Source organism: Salmo trutta, unplaced genomic scaffold (genome assembly GCF_901001165.1).
Source record: "Salmo trutta unplaced genomic scaffold, fSalTru1.1, whole genome shotgun sequence".
NCBI lineage: Eukaryota > Metazoa > Chordata > Actinopteri > Salmoniformes > Salmonidae > Salmo > Salmo trutta.
Genome location: NW_021822340.1, coordinates 116,352 through 141,802, shown reverse-complemented (window position 1 = coordinate 141,802; position 25,451 = coordinate 116,352). Strand labels below are relative to the sequence as shown.

Here is a 25,451-nt window from a genome sequence, read left to right as displayed (position 1 = left end):
TGAGAACAGACAAACCTGCACTCTTTTTCCCCCTCGTTCTAGTTCTGTTGTTTAAGGAATGTCAAGAGAAATACAGGCACGTACCATAGTCTGTCATGTAAACAAATGTTTCCACCCCGCGGTCCAACCTCTCACTTTAACTCTTAACAGTCTTAAAACAGTCACTTTCCATCCTCCTTTGACCAAAACCTCATCTCGGATACTATTATCTTAGCTTATAAAAAACACCTTTCTCACAGCTATTTAATGTCACAATGTCAGTCAGATAAGGTAGAGAAGCAGAGCCTAAATATCTCCAGTGTCTGAAATGAGTTAGTTATGGACATGTGTTTATCGTGGCCAGCCACCCATTCTGTTTTTCTACACTATCATGCCCAGGTTATGAATCTCTGCTTGGGCCAGATTGTGTGAACGGTAGTCACCTGTCCCATCATACCACACAGTCCTGAGACTAAACACCTAAAAGCTTTGTTCCCTTCATCATGACCACTTTCATGTTTTTGTCTTGTTTATATTTCCATAAAAGCTGCTACAGAGCTGCTAAACAATGATGCAGTGAATAATAACGCTGAATAATCCCCTCTGTCTAAAAACCACACTGTTGAGTACTGGGACTGGTACTGTTTGGCTTCCCCGGTTGTTTTTGCTCTCAGGAGATGGACACAATCATCTCTCCATTTAAAAAACCAACCAAACCAGTAAGAAGAGATATCCTAGATTAGACCACCAACTAGTGTTGTTTACTGTTCCTTCAACTGACTAGTTTTGGCAACACTGTCCTCTGTTGGATGTTCCCGTTAGCGTCCGTCATTTGTGCCAGGTTAGTCCTTATCTTGGAGGTGGAGCCCGAGGTGGGGGGTAATTTGGAGATTGAGGTGATAGCACCAGAGCCCCCGTCGGTGATACGCTTCACGGCCGTTTTGTCCCCCGTGGGAGGTTTGGGCAAGCGCCTCCTGAGCCAGGGGTGCCTGAGGGCCTGGCTGGGGGTCATGCGCACAGCAGGGTCCCACTCCAGACACTGCTTGATGAAGTCCAGGAACAGGGGGTCATCGCAGCCCTTCAAGGCCGTCACCCACTCCTTGCTCCCCGGGGGTCCCCTCAGCTTGCCCCGGCGGGAGCGCCCCCCGTTCAGCACCACCGAGCCGTCCGGCAGGGTCGTCACCGCGCAGTACCGGGGGAAACCCTTGGAGCTCACAAAGTTTTTGGCTCTCTTGGAAGAGTCCAGCAGTTTCTGCGAGGGCACGCCAAGCAGCTCCATGACGCATGCCAGTTGGTCCCCTTCATCTTCGCCCGGCAGGAGAGGGTACCCAGTGAGTAACTCTGCTAAGATACAGCCCAGGCTCCACATGTCAATAGGCATCCCATAGCGTGACCCCAGGATGACCTCAGGAGCTCTGTAAAAACGAGACTGGATGTAGGTGTAAACCCGCTGGTGCTCGTAGCAACTAGAGCCAAAGTCGATCACCTTGATCCCGCTGCGTCCCTGCTGCTTCAGGAGAATGTTCTCTGGCTTCAGGTCACAGTGGATGATACGGTTCTTGTGCAGTGAGTCCAGACACTGCAGGATAGAGTGGGCGAACTTCCTGACGAGCGGCAAGCTGAAGCCCTGGAACTTGTTCTTCTTGATGAGCTCGTAGAGGTTCATGCTGAGGAGTTCAAAGGTCATGCAGATGTGGTTACGGAATGTGAAGTTCTCCAGCATGTGGATCACGTTCATGGTGGAGTCTTTGTCCTGCTTCCTCAGGTGCTCCAGGATCCGGATCTCCTCCGCCGCCTGGCGGTGGAACCTCTTCTCATTCCTCACCATCTTCAGCGCCACGTGGCAGTGGGCCTTGTGATCGTAGGCCTTCACCACCTGACCGAAACTGCCCTTGCCAATCACCTTGAGAACCTCGTAGCGGTAGGAGACGTGGTCGTGGGGCACCTGGATGTAGGAGCCCTGATCGTCATCGTAGCCTCCGTTGTTGGACCCCCCGATCACCCCCGGCCTCTTCTTGGCGTTGGGGCCAGCGAAGTACACTTCTGGGTAGCTGAATATCTCATGGTGCTCGAAGGCCGTAAGCTTGGGCATGAACTGCTTCATGGCCTGCTCCGGGGTCAGGGTGGCCGGCTGAGGCTTGCTGTCGGTGGACTTGAGGGAGGCTGAGCTGGCCTGCCGACACTGGGCCGTGGTAGTGGTGATGTCGGGCTGCTGTCGGTCAGGCTGCTGTCGGTCAGGCTGCTGTCGGTCAGGCTGCGGTAGCCCTGCCCGGCCCACAGAGGCCAACCCATTGGGCTGTGCAGTCAACACTGTCCGTTTGTTGCTGTTCTCCTCAAACAGCTGTTGAACGTGGATCTGTTGGTGGTTCCCCACGTGCATGTGGTCACTCATGGTGTGCTTATTGCCTCCAACCTGGAAGAGATCAGACAGAACAAGCCATTAGAATCAGCAGCAGCATCAACAGGAAAAGACCCATCTGAAAACAACGGACAGAAACAGTTGAACCCTGCACCCAAATACTTTGAGGAACTATTGAGTCGAGCATGCCAATTGTGGATTCTAAAAGATACAGGACATTTCATGGGGTTTAAAACAGTACATTATTTGACTGAATCTCCAACCAACACAAAGGTGTGTTTCTAGATATAATCCATCTACCGCTGACAGGAACACCTGGTCTAGGTCTCTGATGTGTTTCTAGATATAATCCATCTACCACTGACAGGAACACCTGGTCTAGGTCTCTGATGTGTTTCTAGATATAATCCAACTACCACTGACAGGAACACCTGGTCTAGGTCTCTGATGTGTTTCTAGATATAATCCATCTACCACTGACAGGAACACCTGGTCTAGGTCTCTGATGTGTTTCTAGATATAATCCAACTACCACTGACAGGAACACCTGGTCTAGGTCTCTGATGTGTTTCTAGATATAATCCATCTACCACTGACAGGAACACCTGGTCTAGGTCTCTGATGTGTTTCTAGATATAATCCATCTACCACTAACAGGAACAGGTTTTATCTTGTGTAGGTCTTAGCTTGTGGTTTATAAAGACATTACAGCATCTACAGGACAGTGGTGTTGTATCTATAGCAGAGTAAAGCTTTATCTAGCTCGCCGTACTGATCTGCAGGATAAGGCTCTTAGCAGGGAGTAGTGTGTGTGTGTGTGTGTCTGAAGGCCCTTAGCAGGGAGTAATGTGTGTGTGTGTGTGTGTGTGTGTGTGTGTCTGAAGGCCCTTAGCAGGGAGTAATGTGTGTGTGTGTGTGTGTGTGTGTGTGTGTGTGTGTGTCTGAAGGCCCTTAGCAGGGAGTAATGTGTGTGTGTCTGGTAGAGTTGTGTTACTATACTAGTCCAGCTGATAAAGGAACCAGGAAGAAGGAAGCTGTAGGGAGAGTTGTGTTACTATACTAGTCCAGCTGATAAAGGAACCAGGAAGAAGGAAGCTGTAGGGAGAGTTGTGTTACTACACTAGTCCAGCTGATAAAGGAACCAGGAAGAAGGAAGCTGTAGGGAGAGTTGTGTTACTATACTAGTCCAGCTGATAAAGGAACCAGGAAGAAGGAAGCTGTAGGGAGAGTTGTGTTACTATACTAGTCCAGCTGATAAAGGAACCAGGAAGAAGGAAGCTGTAGGGAGAGTTGTGTTACTATACTAGTCCAGCTGATAAAGGAATGGGGGAGGAGACAACAGAAGACAAAGGGGGACTCTCTCACTCCCCGTCCTACTCTGCTCTGGACCAAATCAACAGAAAAGACAGTGTGTGTTTGTGTGTGAGCGTGTGTGTGCGTGTGTGCTGCAGGAAGATTGTGAAATAGGACACAATGGTGAACAAACCGGATTTCCAGACTCAACAGGTTTCAAGGGATCAGCTCCCATCGGGACTAGACTGTCTCTTAGTGTTCACCTCCTCAGTACTGACTGCTGCTCGCTGCCAGGCCCTTTACCCTCCCTTACTCTGCATAACATTACTGACCAGCCCTATACCCTCCCTTACTCTGCATAACATTACTGACCAGCCCAGCCCTATACCCTCCCTTACTCTGCATAACATTACTGACCAGCCCTATACCCTCCCTTACTCTGCATAACATTACTGACCAGCCCAGCCCTATACCCTCCCTTACTCTGCATAACATTACTGACCAGCCCTATACCCTCCCTTACTCTGCATAACATTACTGACCAGCCCAGCCCTATACCCTCCCTTACTCTGCATAACATTACTGACCAGCCCTATACCCTCCCTTACTCTGCATAACATTACTGACCAGCCCAGCCCTATACCCTCCCTTACTCTGCATAACATTACTGACCAGCCCTATACCCTCCCTTACTCTGCATAACATTACTGACCAGCCCAGCCCTATACCCTCCCTTACTCTGCATAACATTACTGACCAGCCCTATACCCTCCCTTACTCTGCATAACATTACTGACCAGCCCAGCCCTATACCCTCCCTTACTCTGCATAACATTACTGACCAGCCCTATACCCTCCCTTACTCTGCATAACATTACTGACCAGCCCAGCCCTATACCCTCCCTTACTCTGCATAACATTACTGACCAGCCCTATACCCTCCCTTACTCTGCATAACATTACTGACCAGCCCAGCCCTATACCCTCCCTTACTCTGCATAACATTACTGACCAGCCCAGCCCTATACCCTCCCTTACTCTGCATAACATTACTGACCAGCCCAGCCCTATACCCTCCCTTACTCTGCATAACAATACTGACCAGTCCAGCCCAGCTCGGGGCTGATGTATATCTGATGACCTCATAGACCATAATACAACCCTGCCTCATCCAACTGGTCTGTTTTGCTCTCTCTTTCCCTCACTCTCTCCCCTTCTCTCCTCTCTCTCTCTCTCTTTCTCCCGCTCTCTCTCTCTCCCCTTCTCCTCTCCTCTCTATCTCCCTCTCCTCTCTACCCCCCTCCCTCTCCTCTATCTTTCTCCCTCTCTCTGTCTCTCTGCATTGTGTCAATGACATACTGCATTATGTGTTTGAATAAAGTCACTAGAAACTCCCTACCAGGTCAGACTAGTCACTAGAAACTCCCTACCAGGTCAGACTAGTCACTAGAAACTCACTACCAGGTCAGACTAGTCACTAGAAACTCCCTACCAGGTCAGACTAGTCACTAGAAACTCCCTACCAGGTCAGACTAGTCACTAGAAACTCACTACCAGGTCAGACTAGTCACTAGAAACTCACTACCAGGTCAGACTAGTCACTAGAAACTCCCTACCAGGTCAGACTAGTCACTAGAAACTCCCTACCAGGTCAGACTAGTCACTAGAAACTCCCTACCAGGTCAGACTAGTCACTAGAAACTCCCTACCAGGTCAGACTAGTCACTAGAAACTCACTACCAGGTCAGACTAGTCACTAGAAACTCACTACCAGGTCAGACTAGTCACTAGAAACTCACTACCAGGTCAGACTAGTCACTAGAAACTCCCTACCAGGTCAGACTAGTCACTAGAAACTCCCTACCAGGTCAGACTAGTCACTAGAAACTCACTACCAGGTCAGACTAGTCACTAGAAACTCACTACCAGGTCAGACTAGTCACTAGAAACTCACTACCAGGTCAGACTAGTCACTAGAAACTCACTACCAGGTCAGACTAGTCACTAGAAACTCACTACCAGGTCAGACTAGTCACTAGAAACTCACTACCAGGTCAGACTAGTCACTAGAAACTCACTACCAGGTCAGACTAGTCACTAGAAACTCACTACCAGGTCAGACTAGTCACTAGAAACTCACTACCAGGTCAGACTAGTCACTAGAAACTCACTACCAGGTCAGACTAGTCACTAGAAACTCACTACCAGGTCAGACTAGTCACTAGAAACTCACTACCAGGTCAGACTAGTCACTAGATTCTTCCTAGTAAAATCCATAGAGGATGACATGTACAATATGCCCCTTCCTTCAGTATGAGTAGAGAGAAGTTTTAGGTTGTTTTTGGGAAATGTTTTTTCATAATAACTTCAATACTCTGTGTATCTAGCTCCTTCTTTCCTATAAATGTTTACCATGAACGGTATTAGTGTACTTCCTGTGTTCCTGAGCTTCCTCCCCAGCAGACCCTTCCTAAGTAGATAAGGTGATTACCTCCTCGCTCGGCAGACATCTTGTTTTCTCTGCAACATCCTGTTGCTTCGTTCAGGCAGGGGTTTGTCTATTCCCCCTGTCCTACTGCTTCCACACACACACACACACACACACACACACACACACACACACACACACACACACACACACACACACACACACACACACACACACTAGACCTTTCAGACCATGGTTAGAGTCCTTCTTCTCTCCCTCCAGAAACCATTACTGTCCTGTCTGTAGACTAGACTAACCATTACTGTCCTGTCTGTAGACTAGACTAACCATTACTGTCCTGTCTGTAGACTAGACTAACCATTACTGTCCTGTCTGTAGACTAGACTAACCATTACTGTCCTGTCTGTAGACTAGACTAACCATTACTGTCCTGTCTGTAGACTAGACTAACCATTACTGTCCTGTCTGTAGACTAGACTAACCATTACTGTCCTGTCTGTAGAATAGAGTCTGTCTCAATACAGTAGGTATTCCATACATTACACTGTAATCAGCTGGTAGAACTGGTTTATTACTCTGTAGACTAGAGTCTGTCTCAATACAGTAGGTATTCCATACATTACACTGTAATCAGCTGGTAGAACTGGTTTATTACTCTGTAGAATAGAGTCTGTCTCAATACAGTAGGTATTCCATACATTACACTGTACTCAGCTGGTAGAACTGGTTTATTACTCTGTAGACTAGAGTCTGTCTCAATACAGTAGGTATTCCATACATTACACTGTAATCAGCTGGTAGAACTGGTTTATTACTCTGTAGACTAGAGTCTGTCTCAATACAGTAGGTATTCCATACATTACACTGTAATCAGCTGGTAGAACTGGTTTATTACTCTGTAGACTAGAGTGTGTCTCAATACAGTAGGTATTCCATACATTACACTGTAATCAGCTGGTAGAACTGGTTTATTACTCTGTAGACTAGAGTCTGTCTCAATACAGTAGGTATTCCATACATTACACTGTAATCAGCTGATAGAATTGGTTTATTACTCTGTAGACTAGAGTCTGTCTCAATACAGTAGGTATTCCATACATTACACTGTAATCAGCTGGTAGAACTGGTTTATTACTCTGTAGACTAGAGTCTGTCTCAATACAGTAGGTATTCCATACATTACACTGTAATCAGCTGGTAGAATTGGTTTATTACTCTGTAGAATAGAGTCTGTCTCAATACAGTAGGTATTCCATACATTACACTGTAATCAGCTGGTAGAACTGGTTTATTACTCTGTAGACTAGAGTCTGTCTCAATACAGTAGGTATTCCATACATTACACTGTAATCAGCTGGTAGAACTGGTTTATTACTCTGTAGACTAGAGTCTGTCTCAATACAGTAGGTATTCCATACATTACACTGTAATCAGCTGGTAGAACTGGTTTATTACTCTGTAGACTAGAGTCTGTCTCAATACAGTAGGTATTCCATACATTACACTGTAATCAGCTGGTAGAATTGGTTTATTACTCTGTCTGCACTCTAACCCGATGGTCATTTCACTTCTAACTTCCTCTATTCGCCTGGGGTGATATCCCAAAAGTCACCCTATTCCCTACATAGTGTTCCACTGTTGTGTGTATACTTTATAGTGCGCTATAAAGGGAATAGGGTGCCACTTCAGACACACCTAGAGGTCACCGTGTGATAATTCATCAGAACGTATCAGAGTACGGTAACAGAGACTGGTCTCCGAGAGGTCACCGTGTGATAATTCATCAGAACGTATCAGAGTACGGTAACAGAGACTGGTCTCCGAGAGGTTACCGTGTGATAATTCATCAGAACGTATCAGAGTACGGTAACAGAGACTGGTCTCCTAGAGGTTACCGTGTGATAATTCATCAGAACGTATCAGAGTACGGTAACAGAGACTGGTCTCCTAGAGGTTACCGTGTGATAATTCATCAGAACGTATCAGAGTACGGTAACAGAGACTGGTCTCCTAGAGGTTACCGTGTGATAATTCATCAGAACGTATCAGAGTACGGTAACAGAGACTGGTCTCCTAGAGGTTACCGTGTGATAATTCATCAGAACGTATCAGAGTACGGTAACAGAGACTGGTCTCCTAGAGGTTACCGTGTGATAATTCATCAGAACGTATCAGAGTACGGTAACAGAGACTGGTCTCCTAGAGGTTACCGTGTGATAATTCATCAGAACGTATCAGAGTACGGTAACAGAGACTGGTCTCCTAGAGGTTACCGTGTGATAATTCATCAGAACGTATCAGAGTACGGTAACAGAGACTGGTCTCCTAGAGGTTACCGTGTGATAATTCATCAGAACGTATCAGAGTACGGTAACAGAGACTGGTCTCCTAGAGGTTACCGTGTGATAATTCATCAGAACGTATCAGAGTACGGTAACAGAGACTGGTCTCCTAGAGGTTACCGTGTGATAATTCATCAGAACGTATCAGAGTACGGTAACAGAGACTGGTCTCCTAGAGGTTACCGTGTGATAATTCATCAGAACGTATCAGAGTACGGTAACAGAGACTGGTCACCTAGAGGTTACCGTGTGATAATTCATCAGAACGTATCAGAGTACGGTAACAGAGACTGGTCACCTAGAGGTTACCGTGTGATAATTCATCAGAACGTATCAGAGTACGGTAACAGAGACTGGTCACCTAGAGGTTACCGTGTGATAATTCATCAGAACGTATCAGAGTACGGTAACAGAGACTGGTCACCTAGAGGTTACCGTGTGATAATTCATCAGAACGTATCAGAGTACGGTAACAGAGACTGGTCACCTAGAGGTTACCGTGTGATAATTCATCAGAACGTATCAGAGTACGGTAACAGAGACTGGTCACCTAGAGGTTACCGTGTGATAATTCATCAGAACGTATCAGAGTACGGTAACAGAGACTGGTCTCCTAGAGGTTACCGTGTGATAATTCATCAGAACGTATCAGAGTACGGTAACAGAGACTGGTCTCCTAGAGGTTACCGTGTGATAATTCATCAGAACGTATCAGAGTACGGTAACAGAGACTGGTCTCCTAGAGGTTACCGTGTGATAATTCATCAGAACGTATCAGAGTACGGTAACAGAGACTGGTCACCTAGAGGTTACCGTGTGATAATTCATCAGAACGTATCAGAGTACGGTAACAGAGACTGGTCACCTAGAGGTTACCGTGTGATAATTCATCAGAACGTATCAGAGTACGGTAACAGAGACTGGTCTCCTAGAGGTTACCGTGTGATAATTCATCAGAACGTATCAGAGTACGGTAACAGAGACTGGTCTCCTAGAGGTGTTGTTGTATTATGAGGGCAAAACAAGCGTTCTGCTGCCTGGCTTTCCTTCAACAGATCCTAGTGGATTTGCTTGTTATTCGGCCCAGATGGCAGATCCCTGGATAGAGAGAGGATGGTGTAACACAAACAGCCTGCTACCTCCTACTAACTGTACTGTAGCTATGATACCAATACACACTGTGACAGGGAATGACTTTTAAAGAAACACATCGGCTTGTTGAACATCTGTCTGTCTCTCTCTAACTCTGACACTTGCCCTGGAACACAGACAGGACAGAGCTGGTGCTAGTCCTCTGGGTTAAGGTCCCCTTGCCCTGGAACACAGACAGGACAGAGCTGGTGCTAGCCCTCTGGGTTAAGGTTCCCTTGTCCTGGAACACAGACAGGACAGAGCTGGTGCTAGTCCTCTGGGTTAAGGTCCCCTTGTCCTGGAACACAGACAGGACAGAGCTGGTGCTAGTCCTCTGGGTTAAGGTCCCCTTGTCCTGGAACACAGACAGGACAGAGCTGGTGCTAGTCCTCTGGGTTAAGGTCCCCTTGCCCTGGAACACAGACAGGAAAGAGCTGGTGCTAGTCCTCTGGGTTAAGGTCCCCTTGCCCTGGAACACAGACAGGACAGAGCTGGTGCTAGTCCTCTGGGTTAAGGTCCCCTTGCCCTGGAACACAGACAGGACAGAGCTGGTGCTAGCCCTCTGGGTTAAGGTTCCCTTGTCCTGGAACACAGACAGGACAGAGCTGGTGCTAGTCCTCTGGGTTAAGGTCCCCTTGTCCTGGAACACAGACAGGACAGAGCTGGTGCTAGTCCTCTGGGTTAAGGTCCCCTTGCCCTGGAACACAGACAGGACAGAGCTGGTGCTAGTCCTCTGGGTTAAGGTCCCCTTGCCCTGGAATACAGACAGGACAGAGCTGGTGCTAGTCCTCTGGGTTAAGGTCCCCTTGCCCTGGAACACAGACAGGACAGAGCTGCTACTAGTCCTCTGGGTTAAGGTCCCCTTGTCCTGGAACACAGACAGGACAGAGCTGGTGCTAGTCCTCTGGGTTAAGGTCCCCTTGCCCTGGAACACAGACAGGACAGAGCTGCTACTAGTCCTCTGGGTTAAGGTCCCCTTGCCCTGGAACACAGACAGGACAGAGCTGGTGCTAGTCCTCTGGGTTAAGGTCCCCTTGCCCTGGAACACAGACAGGACAGAGCTGGTGCTAGTCCTCTGGGTTAAGGTCCCCTTGTCCTGGAACACAGACAGGACAGAGCTGGTGCTAGTCCTCTGGGTTAAGGTCCCCTTGTCCTGGAACACAGACAGGACAGAGTTGATGCTAGTCCTCTGGGTTAAGGTCCCCTTGCCCTGGAACACAGACAGGACAGAGCTGCTACTAGTCCTCTGGGTTAAGGTCCCCTTGCCCTGGAACACAGACAGGACAGAGCTGGTGCTAGTCCTCTGGGTTAAGGTCCCCTTGCCCTGGAACACAGACAGGACAAAGCTGGTGCTAGTCCTCTGGGTTAAGGTCCCCTTGCCCTGGAACACAGACAGGACAGAGCTGGTGCTAGTCCTCTGGGTTAAGGTCCCCTTGCCCTGGAACACAGACAGGACAAAGCTGGTGCTAGTCCTCTGGGTTAAGGTCCCCTTGTCCTGGAACACAGACAGGACAGAGCTGGTGCTAGTCCTCTGGGTTAAGGTCCCCTTGCCCTGGAACACAGACCGGACAGAGCTGGTGCTAGTCCTCTGGGTTGAGGGGACAGTCAGTCCCAGCATGTCCTTGATGTAAAGGCACAGGCTTACATTGTGTGTCTTTTTAAAGCACCAAGGTAATAAACTAGACCCCTTCTGAAATGTTCAGCATGTCACCCTGTTCCTAGTGTCTGAATGTTCTCAGCTGGTCTCTGTACTACAGAACAGGACTGAGAGGTGGTAGTCAGCTGGTCTCTGTACTACAGAACAGGACTGAGAGGTGGTAGTCAGCTGGTCTCTGTACTACAGAACAGGACTGAGAGGTGGTAGTCAGCTGGTCTCTGTACTACAGAACAGGACTGAGAGGTGGTAGTCAGCTGGTCTCTGTACTACAGAACAGGACTGAGAGGTGGTAGCCAGCTGGTCTCTGTACTACAGAACAGGACTGAGAGGTGGTAGTCAGCTGGTCTCTGTACTACAGAACAGGACTGAGAGGTGGTAGTCAGCTGGTCTCTGTACTACAGAACAGGACTGAGAGGTGGTAGTCAGCTGGTCTCTGTACAACAGAACAGGACTGAGAGGTGGTAGTCAGCTGGTCTCTGTACTACAGAACAGGACTGAGAGGTGGTAGTCAGCTGGTCTCTGTACTACAGAACAGGACTGAGAGGTGGTAGTCAGCTGGTCTCTGTACTACAGAACAGGACTGAGAGGTGGTGGAGCTATAAATGCTTTCACCATGCCAACTAGAGTTATTCCACCATGCCAACTAGTTATTCCACCATGTCAACTAGAGTTATTCCGCCATGTCAACTAGAGTTATTCCACCATGTCAGCTAGAGTTATTCCACCATGTCAACTAGAGTTATTCCGCCACGTCAACTAGAGTTATTCCGCCATGTCAACTAGAGTTATTCCACCATGTCAGCTAGAGTTATTCCACCATGTCAACTAGAGTTATTCCACCATGTCAACTAGAGTTATTCCACCATGTCAACTAGAGTTATTCCGCCATGTCAACTAGAGTTATTCCGCCATGTCAACTAGAGTTATTCCGCCATGTCAACTAGAGTTATTCCGCCATGTCAGCTAGAGTTATTCCACCATGTCAACTAGAGTTATTCCACCATGTCAACTAGAGTTATTCCGCCATGTCAACTAGAGTTATTCCACCATGTCAACTAGAGTTATTCCGCCATGTCAACTAGAGTTATTCCACCAAGTCAACTAGAGTTATTCCACCATGTCAACTAGAGTTATTCCACCATGTCAACTAGAGTTATTCCACCATGTCAACTAGAGTTATTCCACCATGTCAACTAGAGTTATTCCACCATGTCAACTAGAGTTATTCCACCATGTCAACTAGAGTTATTCCGCCATGTCAACTAGAGTTATTCCGCCATGTCAACTAGAGTTATTCCACCAAGTCAACTAGAGTTATTCCACCATGTCAACTAGAGTTATTCCACCATGTCAACTAGAGTTATTCCGCCATGTCAACTAGAGTTATTCCGCCATGTCAACTAGAGTTATTCCACCATGTCAGGTAGAGTTATTCCACCATGTCAACTAGAGTTATTCCGCCATGTCAACTAGAGTTATTCCGCCATGTCAACTAGAGTTATTCCACCAAGTCAACTAGAGTTATTCCACCATGTCAACTAGAGTTATTCCACCATGTCAACTAGAGTTATTCCGCCATGTCAACTAGAGTTATTCCACCATGTCAGCTAGAGTTATTCCACCATGTCAACTAGAGTTATTCCGCCACGTCAACTAGAGTTATTCCGCCATGTCAACTAGAGTTATTCCACCATGTCAGCTAGAGTTATTCCACCATGTCAACTAGAGTTATTCCACCATGTCAACTAGAGTTATTCCACCATGTCAACTAGAGTTATTCCACCATGCCAACTAGTTATTCCACCATGTCAACTAGAGTTATTCCGCCATGTCAACTAGAGTTATTCCACCATGTCAGCTAGAGTTATTCCACCATGTCAACTAGAGTTATTCCGCCACGTCAACTAGAGTTATTCCGCCATGTCAACTAGAGTTATTCCACCATGTCAACTAGAGTTATTCCGCCATGTCAACTAGAGTTATTCCACCAAGTCAACTAGAGTTATTCCACCATGTCAACTAGAGTTATTCCACCATGTCAACTAGAGTTATTCCACCATGTCAACTAGAGTTATTCCACCATGTCAACTAGAGTTATTCCACCATGTCAACTAGAGTTATTCCGCCATGTCAACTAGAGTTATTCCACCAAGTCAACTAGAGTTATTCCACCATGTCAACTAGAGTTATTCCACCATGTCAACTAGAGTTATTCCACCATGTCAACTAGAGTTATTCCACCATGTCAACTAGAGTTATTCCACCATGTCAACTAGAGTTATTCCACCATGTCAACTAGAGTTATTCCACCATACCATACTTGTACAAAATGTTTATCTACACACAGTCACATCATGTTGAACTAGTGTCTGTGAAATGATCAGCCATGTATTGTTACCTCTGAGACAATCTACTGTGTGTCTGTCTCAATAGCTGTTCTAAATGCTGCCTTTTTAACACTTGTCCTGTGTCTTGGTTGGTTAACAGGGACATGATGTGGACAGGTGGGGGGGCAGGTCAGGGAGAGGGTAGAAAGGACGACAGCTGCAGATTACAGGATACCACTGGTCTGTAGCCCAAACGACACACAAACCACACGTGTTCAGTAGAGCACACCGCAGCAAAAGACAGTCCCTCCCTGGTTCAGTCCGTTTGGGGCGTGATGAACAAGACCCAGCTCTCTGCAGACGGCCGGGGGTACCACAGTCATTTATCACACCCCTCACCACCCCCAGTGTCCCAACTAAGACAATGATCATCTCTGACTGCAAATACGTCTCAAATAGCCCCCTATTCTCATATAGAGCCGATGGGCTTTGGTCACAGGTAGGGCACTAGAGAGGGAATAGGGGGCCGTTTGGGAGGAGAGCTGTGTTTTGCTCCCAGCGTTGTGTTCCACTAAGAGGCTTTGTTTCGCCACCGCTCTGTATTGTAGAGGTTCTGGTTCTAGAACAGATGTCTTCACCACCTCTCTGTATTGTAGAGGTTCTGGTTCCAGAACAGATGTCTTCGCCACCTCTCTGTATTGTAGAGGTTCTGGTTCCAGAACAGATGTCTTCACCACCTCTCTGTATTGTAGAGGTTCTGGTTCCAGAACAGATGTCTTCACCACCTCTCTGTATTGTAGAGGTTCTGGTTCCAGAACAGACGTCTTCACCACCGCTCTGTATTGTAGAGGTTCTGGTTCCAGAACAGACGTCTTCACCACCTCTCTGTATTGTAGAGGTTCTGGTTCTAGAACAGACGTCTTCGCCACCTCTCTGTATTGTAGAGGTTCTGGTTCCAGAACAGATGTCTTCACCACCTCTCTGTATTGTAGAGGTTCTGGTTCCAGAACAGATGTCTTCACCACCGCTCTGTATTGTAGAGGTTCTGGTTCCAGAACAGATGTCTTCACCACCTATCTGTATTGTAGAGGTTCTGGTTCCAGAACTGATGTCTTCACCACCTCTCTGTATTGTAGAGGTTCTGGTTCCAGAACAGATGTCTTCACCACCTCTCTGTATTGTAGAGGTTCTGGTTTCAGAACAGATGTCTTCACCACCTATCTGTATTGTAGAGGTTCTGGTTCCAGAATAGATGTCTTCACCACCTCTCTGTATTGTAGAGGTTCTGGTTCTAGAACAGATGTCTTCGCCACCTCTCTGTATTGTAGAGGTTCTGGTTCCAGAACAGATGTCTTCACCACCTCTCTGTATTGTAGAGGTTCTGGTTCCAGAACAGATGTCTTCGCCACCTCTCTGTATTGTAGAGGTTCTGGTTCCAGAACAGATGTCTTCGCCACCTCTCTGTATTGTAGAGGTTCTGGTTCCAGAACAGATATCTTCGCCACCTCTTTGTATTGTAGAGGTTCTGGTTCCAGAACAGATGTCTTCGCCACCTCTCTGTATTGTAGAGGTTCTGGTTCCAGAACAGATGTCTTCACCACCTCTCTGTATTGTAGAGGTTCTGGTTCTAGAACAGATGTCTTCGCCACCTCTCTGTATTGTAGAGGTTCTGGTTCCAGAACAGATGTCTTCGCCACCTCTCTGTATTGTAGAGGTTCTGGTTCCAGAACAGATGTCTTCACCACCTCTCTGTATTGTAGAGGTTCTGGCTCCAGAACAGATGTCTTCGCCACCTCTCTGTATTGTAGAGGTTCTGGTTCCAGAACAGATGTCTTTGTGTCAACACTAATGAGGTTAGTTCAGTTCAGGACAAACAGAAGAAACAGAACAGTCAATAACTGAGTGGACAGAGAGCTAGCAACCTTGACAGCATTAGATAGGCCAATTCTCCCACTAATAACACCTGAACATGTGACCTTATTGTGTCTCTGTCCTCTTCCTCTCTGGATAACAATGACTGTCTGTAACACATGGAGCAACTGTTACTGCCAGTGACCTGCCTGGAATGGACACCAGGACTACTTGAACAAACAGGCCTGACAGGGAGCGTAGCTACTGGAATGGACACCAGGACTACTTGAACAAACAACAGACCTGACAGGGAGCGTAGCTACTGGAATGGACACCAGGACTACTTGAACAAACAACAGACCTGACAGGGAGCGTAGCTACTGGAATGGACACCAGGACTACTTGAACAAACAACAGACCTGACAGGGAGCGTAGCTACTGGAATGGACACCAGGGCTACTTGAACAAACAACAGACCTGACAGGGAGCGTAGCTACTGGAATGGACACCAGGACTACTTGAACAAACAACAGACCTGACAGGGAGCGTAGCTACTGGAATGGACACCAGGACTACTTGAACAAACAACAGACCTGACAGGGAGCGTAGCTACTGGAATGGACACCAGGACTACTTGAACAAACAACAGACCTGACAGGGAGCGTAGCTACTGGAATGGACACCAGGACTACTTGAACAAACAACAGACCTGACAGGGAGCGTAGCTACTGGAATGGACACCAGGACTACTTGAACAAACAGACCTGACAGGGAGCGTAGCTACTGGAATGGACACCAGGACTACTTGAACAAACAACAGACCTGACAGGGAGCGTAGCTACTGGAATGGACACCAGGACTACTTGAACAAACAGGCCTGACAGGGAGCGTAGCTACTGGAATGGACACCAGGACTACTTGAACAAACAGGCCTGACAGGGAGCGTAGCTACTGGAATGGACACCAGGACTACTTGAACAAACAACAGACCTGACAGGGAGCGTAGCTACTGGAATGGACACCAGGACTACTTGAACAAACAACAGACCTGACAGGGAGCGTAGCTACTGGAATGGACACCAGGACTACTTGAACAAACAACAGACCTGACAGGGAGCGTAGCTACTGGAATGGACACCAGGACTACTTGAACAAACAGGCCTGACAGGGAGCGTAGCTACTGGAATGGACACCAGGACTACTTGAACAAACAACAGACCTGACAGGGAGCGTAGCTACTGGAATGGACACCAGGACTACTTGAACAAACAACAGACCTGACAGGCAGCGTAGCTACAATAACATGATTCCAACCACCAGTGTAGCTGCATTAAGGTGCAGAATTATTTGTTAGACTCGTGATTGAGAGACTTTATTGTCTCACAATTGTATTGGGAAAGACACCAATTCCCCCCCCCAGTGAAAGTTAGTTTTGCAGAGTCGGTCAAATCTATGTAGTTGTTTTTTGGATGACTAGAGGTAAATAATTGAGTAAATCAGAGAGCGACGTTGTGAATTTATGATCCAGTCTACACATTTTATGACAAGATATAACATTGTTATTACACCTAACAGTGTCTGAACCTGACAATGAACAGATAACCTGATTAAACAGTATCAATACTCAGACCACAGTGGTCATTAATTATACCTGTCTTCAGCACAGAGACAGAGACTGGTGAGACATATGTCCTGCCCTCAGCACAGAGACAGAGACTGGTGAGACATATGTCCTGCCCTCAGCACAGAGACTGGTGAGACATATGTCCTGCCCTCAGCACAAAGACAGAGACTGGTGAGACATATGTCCATTAATTATACCTGCCCTCAGCACAGAGACAGAGACTGGTGAGACATATGTCAGTTCCTCACAGCACAGAGACTGGTGAGAAATATGTCCTTTCTTCACAGCACAGAGACAGAGACTGGTGAGAAATATGTCTGTTCCTCACAGCACAGAGACAGAGACTGGTGAGAAATATGTCCTTTCCTCACAGCACAGAGACAGAGACTGGTGAGAAATATGTCTGTTCCTCACAGCACAGAGACAGAGACTGGTGAGAAATATGTCCTTTCCTCACAGCACAGAGACAGAGACTGGTGAGAAATATGTCCTTTCCTCACAGCACAGAGACAGAGACTGGTGAGAAATATGTCCTTTCCTCACAGCACAGAGACTGGTGAGAAATATGTCCTTTCCTCACAGCACAGAGACAGAGACTGGTGAGAAATATGTCCTTTCCTCACAGCACAGAGACTGGTGAGAAATATGTCTGTTCCTCACAGCACAGAGACAGAGACTGGTGAGAAATATGTTTGTGGTTTATTTCCAACTTAACAACATTGTCCCTGGGGCTATTTCAGGAAGGACCAATATACATTTTGATAATTTGATTTGAACTTCCTGGACAGGTTTTATTTTCCATAAATCACTGTTCAAGATAAACACAAGGCCCAATAAAATAGTGTGTCAGGAGAAAGCTGCTGAGCTGGTGAGCTGGTCCTTCTGGCAGAGTCTATATTTATAGCTGTTTGAAGGAAGGGCTAAATAAAGGAATGGAGGCTCCTCCTTCATTTAGAGTCCAAATCCTCCATTACTTCAGGACAGCTTATAGAGCCTGCTGGAATAACTCTCCACCAGGATTAAAACATTACAATATCATTTCATGTCTACACATCCACCCAACATATGGCCCTTATAGTCTCGATTGATCAAATAAAGACATATCTGTCTGAAATCATGTGCAAACATCAGGTAGGCTAAGTCAGCTGGTTACCGTAGCTACACTGTTCACAGTAAGAGTTGTTAAAACCTCCCAGGACATTCAGCCTCTGCTACTTCAGTATCTCTGTCAACGTGACTATCCTAACAATAAATACAACGCTATCTTTATCTACAGCATGTAAACTCATATTACATCTCCCCGTTGTATTTGTGAACCCATGTGCTTTCTAAGGGTTCGTTACCGCCACCCATCCCCCCCCACAACAACACACAATACACTGGCCATGGCTTCCAGACTACACTCTTATGGTGTCCCCCCCCCCCACAACAACACACAATACACTGGCCATGGCTTCCAGACTACACTCTTATGGTGTCCCCCCCCCCCCCCCCCACAACAACACACAATACACTGGCCATGGCTTCCAGACTACACTCTTATGGTGTCCCCCCCCCCACAACAACACACAATACACTGGCCATGGCTTCCAGACTACACTCTTATGGTGTGTCCCCCCCCCACAACAACACACAATACACTGGCCATGGCTTCCAGACTGCACTCTTATGGTGTCCCCCCCCCCACAACAACACACAATACACTGGCCATGGCTTCCAGACTACACTCTTATGGTGTCCCCCCCCACAACAACACACAATACACTGGCCATGGCTTCCAGACTACACTCTTATGGTGTGTCCCCCCCCCACAACAACACACAATACACTGGCCATGGCTTCCAGACTACACTCTTATGGTGTCCCCCCCCCCCCCCCCACAACAACACACAATACACTGGCCATGGCTTCCAGACTACACTCTTATGGTGTCCCCCCCCCCCCCCCACAACAACACACAATACACTGGCCATGGCTTCCAGACTACACTCTTATGGTGTGTCCCCCCCCCCACAACAACACACAATACACTGGCCATGGCTTCCAGACTACACTCTTATGGTGTCCCCCCCCCCCCCCACAACAACACACAATACACTGGCCATGGCTTCCAGACTACACTCTTATGGTGTCCCCCCCCCACAACAACACACAATACACTGGCCATGGCTTCCAGACTACACTCTTATGGTGTCCCCCCCCCCCCCCACAACAACACACAATACACTGGCCATGGCTTCCAGACTACACTCTTATGGTGTCCCCCCCCCCCCCCCCCCCACAACAACACACAATACACTGGCCATGGCTTCCAGACTACACTCTTATGGTGTCCCCCCCCCCCCACAACAACACACAATACACTGGCCATGGCTTCCAGACTACACTCTTATGGTGTCCCCCCCCCCCCCACAACAACACACAATACACTGGCCATGGCTTCCAGACTACACTCTTATGGTGTGTCCCCCCCCCCCACAACAACACACAATACACTGGCCATGGCTTCCAGACTACACTCTTATGGTGTCCCCCCCCCCCCCACAACAACACACAATACACTGGCCATGGCTTCCAGACTACACTCTTATGGTGTCCCCCCCCCCACAACAACACACAATACACTGGCCATGGCTTCCAGACTACACTCTTATGGTGTCCCCCCCCCCCCACAACAACACACAATACACTGGCCATGGCTTCCAGACTACACTCTTATGGTGTCCCCCCCCCCACAACAACACACAATACACTGGCCATGGCTTCCAGACTACACTCTTATGGTGTCCCCCCCCCCCACAACAACACACAATACACTGGCCATGGCTTCCAGACTACACTCTTATGGTGTCCCCCCCCCCCACAACAACACACAATACACTGGCCATGGCTTCCAGACTACACTCTTATGGTGTCCCCCCCCCCACAACAACACACAATACACTGGCCATGGCTTCCAGACTACACTCTTATGGTGTCCCCCCCCCCCACAACAACACACAATACACCGGCCATGGCTTCCGACTACACCCTTATGGTGCCCCCCCCCCCCACAACAACACACAATACACTGGCCATGGCTTCCAGACTACACTCTTATGGTGTCCCCCCCCCCACAACAACACACAATACACTGGCCATGGCTTCCAGACTACACTCTTATGGTGTCCCCCCCCCCCACAACAACACACAATACACTGGCCATGGCTTCCAGACTACACTCTTATGGTGTCCCCCCCCCCCACAACAACACACAATACACTGGCCATGGCTTCCAGACTACACTCTTATGGTGTCCCCCCCCCCCACCAACAACACACAATACACTGGCCATGGCTTCCAGACTACACTCTTATGGTGTCCCCCCCCCCCCACAACAACACACAATACACTGGCCATGGCTTCCAGACTACACTCTTATGGGTGCCCCCCCCCCCACAACAACACACAATACACTGGCCATGGCTTCCAGACTACACTCTTATGGTGTCCCCCCCCCACAACAACACACAATACACTGGCCATGGCTTCCAGACTACACTCTTATGGTGTGTCCCCCCCCCCCACAACAACACACAATACACTGGCCATGGCTTCCAGACTACACTCTTATGGTGTGTCCCCCCCCCCCCACAACAACACACAATACACTGGCCATGGCTTCCAGACTACACTCTTATGGTGTGTCCCCCCCCCCACAACAACACACAATACACTGGCCATGGCTTCCAGACTACACTCTTATGGTGTGTCCCCCCCCCCACAACAACACACAATACACTGGCCATGGCTTCCAGACTACACTCTTATGGGTGTCCCCCCCCCCCACAACAACACACAATACACTGGCCATGGCTTCCAGACTACACTCTTATGGTGTCCCCCCCCCCACAACACACACAATACACTGGCATGGCTTCCAGACTACACTCTTATGGTGTGTCCCCCCCCCCCACAACAACACACAATACACTGGCCATGGCTTCCAGACTACACTCTTATGGTGTCCCCCCCCCCACAACAACACACAATACACTGGCCATGGCTTCCAGACTACACTCTTATGGTGTGTCCCCCCCCCCCACAACAACACACAATACACTGGCCATGGCTTCCAGACTACACTCTTATGGTGTCCCCCCCCCCCCACAACAACACACAATACACTGGCCATGGCTTCCAGACTACACTCTTATGGTGTGTCCCCCCCCACAACAACACACAATACACTGGCCATGGCTTCCAGACTACACTCTTATGGTGTCCCCCCCCCCCCACAACAACACACAATACACTGGCCATGGCTTCCAGACTACACTCTTATGGTGTCCCCCCCCCCCCCACAACAACACACAATACACTGGCCATGGCTTCCAGACTACACTCTTATGGTGTGTCCCCCCCCCCACAACAACACACAATACACTGGCCATGGCTTCCAGACTACACTCTTATGGTGTGTCCCCCCCCCCCCACAACAACACACAATACACTGGCCATGGCTTCCAGACTACACTCTTATGGTGTCCCCCCCCCCCCACAACAACACACAATACACTGGCCATGGCTTTCAGACTACACTCTTATGGTGTCCCCCCCCCCACAACAACACACAATACACTGGCCATGGCTTCCAGACTACACTCTTATGGTGTCCCCCCCCCCCACAACAACACACAATACACTGGCCATGGCTTCCAGACTACACTCTTATGGTGTGTCCCCCCCCACAACAACACACAATACACTGGCCATGGCTTCCAGACTACACTCTTATGGTGTCCCCCCCCCCACAACAACACACAATACACTGGCCATGGCTTCCAGACTACACTCTTATGGTGTCCCCCCCCCACAACAACACACAATACACTGGCCATGGCTTCCAGACTACACTCTTATGGTGTCCCCCCCCCCCCCACAACAACACACAATACACTGGCCATGGCTTCCAGACTACACTCTTATGGTGTCCCCCCCCCCCACAACAACACACAATACACTGGCCATGGCTTCCAGACTACACTCTTATGGTGTCCCCCCCCCACAACAACACACAATACACTGGCCATGGCTTCCAGACTACACTCTTATGGTGTGTCCCCCCCCCACAACAACACACAATACACTGGCCATGGCTTCCAGACTACACTCTTATGGTGTCCCCCCCCCCCACAACAACACACAATACACTGGCCATGGCTTCCAGACTACACTCTTATGGTGTCCCCCCCCCCACAACAACACACAATACACTGGCCATGGCTTCCAGACTACACTCTTATGGTGTCCCCCCCCCCCCACATTTTATACCAGTCTGGCACCACTCTAACATCCCCCACTAACTGCCAACTCAACAACATGTAAATATGGTGTCTGCAAGTTGCAACTGTATTAGTGAGTGACAGTTATCCTTCCCTGTAGCTCAGTTGGTAGAGCATGGTGTTTGCAACGCCAGGGTTGTGGGTTCGATTCCCACGGGGGGCCAGCACAGAAAAATAATGTATGAAGTGAAATGAAATGTATGTATTCACTACTGTAAGTCGCTCTGGATAAGAGCGTCTGCTAAATGACTAAAATGTAAATGTAAATGAGTAGGTTAACTAACGTTTAAGCTCCAAGCTTGAAATCTAGGCTATGCCGTCTGCTACGATCACGTTAAAAGTTACAGCACCGTACAGAACGAATACCGAGTAGCCCTTCCACTGTCACCAACACAACAATAACCACACATGACACAGGCTACTAGTGTACGTGTTATCTAGGATTACGTGATATAGCTTGATATCTATGTATTACCTGCTGTACCCTACACGCACTATGTTCCGATAATGTACACCTCAAGTGGCGGTGTTGCAGGACAACTTGTTTCATGTCGTTTATCTGAAACCAAACAGCGACGCTACATTGTAACGACCACCGTCCCTGTTCCCAACAACTACAACAGCTCGCTACAAAACATCGTTTTATTGCAGCCTATCTACGGTCTCTATAGTCTATAGGTTAGCGACGCATTATTTACATCAGACTACTATATCCATGTCAATAGGCAGCAGGTCCACACTAGTATTATTATTATTAGAAGCAGCAGATGTTCAGTCCACAGTAAACCCACACGCAGGGCTCCGTGGGCTACGTACCGTGAGCGACTTGGTATTCCTGAGCGGTGGCAGTGTGACGGGCGATGGCGGGTCTGTCGCTGCACCGGCCCGGGGACCCCCGACTCCGATTCCGGGGGAAGACTGTAGCTGGCAGATCTCACCCCCTTTGCCTGCAGATCGTACAAAAATGACACACGAAATGAGGTTAATCTGAACGGGCCTATTTACCCACATAGGCCATCTGAGAGTTATTAGACTATAAAGTAGGCTATGGACTCTGCCTTAATCCCCTTTAAGGAGAGTCATTTAAGCAGGCATTTAGGGCTCATTTTAGGTGTAAATCCTTCTTGCGACAATGCCTTCGGCAAACAGGTAGCCTATTTCCAAACGATGTGTGCTGGAACCGCCAGAATGTAGTCTGCACCGGTTGTCGATCCGTTTGCGCCCGGTAGTCGTGTAGCATATAGAGATAAAAACAACACAGCCAACCAGTCACGGAAACCAGTGGGCATATGATTCCGTCGTGCTTGCAGAAATAAACCTGTGTTTTCTCTGACACACATACTGTCATATAGGATAAATAACACACCAGCATTTGACTTTGGTTTTTCAAACAGCCCACTTCAGGCTTTAGAGAAGAACAAAACCCCCGAATGTATCGCCATTAACTGCTGAAAACACAGAGCAGGGACGCACTATTTTAGCAAAGGCTCCCCCCTGGTCAACAGACCAGGGAAACCCGAAGCAAGACTCGGCGTAAACGTGTAATAAACTTATTACAAAGGACCCGACAAAGGCAGAAAATCCATCAACAATATTCCGCCGGCGATCAAAGTGAGTTTAACCGTATTGTTTAGCCCGTTCGGCTCCATATTGTTCTTCCTTACCAGTTGGGTAGACGGCAGCGCACGGCTTCTTGGATAACATGGCCGCTGGAGAGTCACACACAGAAAAACCCACTTCAGAATCTCCCCTCCTCCCACTCGGCTTCCTCCCACTCGGCTGTGTGATCACCAATTCCGCTACTCCAATCAGCTACATCCTGTCTTGCATTCGCAACGTGCAACTCTGCAAAACTGGGAAGTCTTCCATCAACACCAGCTGAAATGTTGCTTCTGCTGCCACCATCGCTTGGAAATGCAACCCAAAAACACGAACCTATAGATACAAAAACACAATATCCCACGCTAGGCTACTGTAGATCAATACAACAACAAAAAGCTCCGGGTTTTCTTTTCAACAGCAGCAACATTCGAACGTTAGATGCATCAGGAGCGACATCCTTCTCTCTCACATACACAGTAAATACATAGTCGGTCAACAAGTTTGGGTGTTGCCTTCTCCTTATCTATCGTCCTTGCACTCATCCACCTCTCTCTCTCTCTCTCTCTCTCTCTCTCTCTCTATGTCTCTCTCTCTCTCTCTCTCTCTCTCTGTCTCTCTCTCTCTCTCTGTCTCTCTCTCTCTCTCTGTCTCTCTCTCTCTCTCTGTCTCTCTCTCTCTGTCTCTCTCTCTCTCTCTCTCTAATGAGCATGAGATGTGGTTAATTCGGTTGCTAAGCTGGCGACGCACCACCAGCCTGTGTTCCAGCAGGAACAGACAGATCAGGGAAGACCTCTTGGTCACTTGGGGATCACTAACCCAAACCCAACCAGCCCATTAATTAGTACAACGTGATAGGAAGAGCTATAAGGACTTTTCTGACACTTGACACCCGTAACCACATTGTGAAATGAAGTATGGGTTTGCAGGTCAGAATAGTCTGTATAGCCCTGTCCACATATGAGACTCTACTGCACTTTGGTGCCCCACTTTGGTGCCCCACTGTACCAGTATGTGTCTAACATACACCAGCCCATAATGAGGCCTCCAGGAAGCACTATGGGACTTCAACATGCATTCTCTTTAGACAATAGCAACTGAAATCCCTATTGTAGATGATTTGAACAATGAGCTTTCAGCACACAGACTCTCTCATTAGTGTTTGAGTTGCAGCTATTTCAGACTGCAAAGGGGTACAACTATGTTTAATCTGTTACAGATTCATGACATTGGATTCACACATTTAGTTAATGAACTTTACTAAACCATTGTGTTATTCGTTCTCACAGGACTACAACTATCCCTTCTATTGGTTGGTACTGATACTGACCTGTCTTCTATTGGTTGGTGCTGATACTGACCTGTCTTCTATTGGTTGGTACTGATACTGACCTGTCTTCTATTGGTTGGTACTGATATTGACCTGTCTTCTATTGGTTGGTACTGATACTGACCTGTCTTCTATTGGTTGGTGCTGATACTGACCTGTCTTCTATTGGTTGGTACTGATACTGAC

At 48.0% G+C, this 25,451-nt stretch overlaps 1 protein-coding gene across 1 annotated transcript; it reads right to left on the bottom strand.

The window, feature by feature from the left end:
• Window positions 1-35: 35 nt before the first annotated feature.
• LOC115181880 (dual specificity tyrosine-phosphorylation-regulated kinase 2) lies at window positions 36-24,426 on the bottom strand. The gene is made up of 3 exons (XM_029743565.1): window positions 24,001-24,426; window positions 23,153-23,283; window positions 36-2,392 (listed from the first exon to the last, which is right to left on the bottom strand). Exons 1-3 carry the CDS (start codon window positions 24,038-24,040, stop codon window positions 752-754), a joined length of 1,812 nt encoding a protein of 603 aa, XP_029599425.1. The 5' UTR covers window positions 24,041-24,426; the 3' UTR covers window positions 36-751.
• Window positions 24,427-25,451: the final 1,025 nt, after the last annotated feature.

Coding starts and splice junctions, on each gene's coding strand:
- LOC115181880 (XM_029743565.1), bottom strand. CDS start 24,040: ATGTTATCCAAGAAGCCGTGCGCTGCCGTCTACCCAACTG. Junction 23,284..24,000: donor CGCTGCCGTCTACCCAACTG/GTAAGGAAGAAC, acceptor TACGATCTGCAG/GCAAAGGGGGTGAGATCTGC. Junction 2,393..23,152: donor GGAATACCAAGTCGCTCACG/GTACGTAGCCCA, acceptor GATCTCTTCCAG/GTTGGAGGCAATAAGCACAC.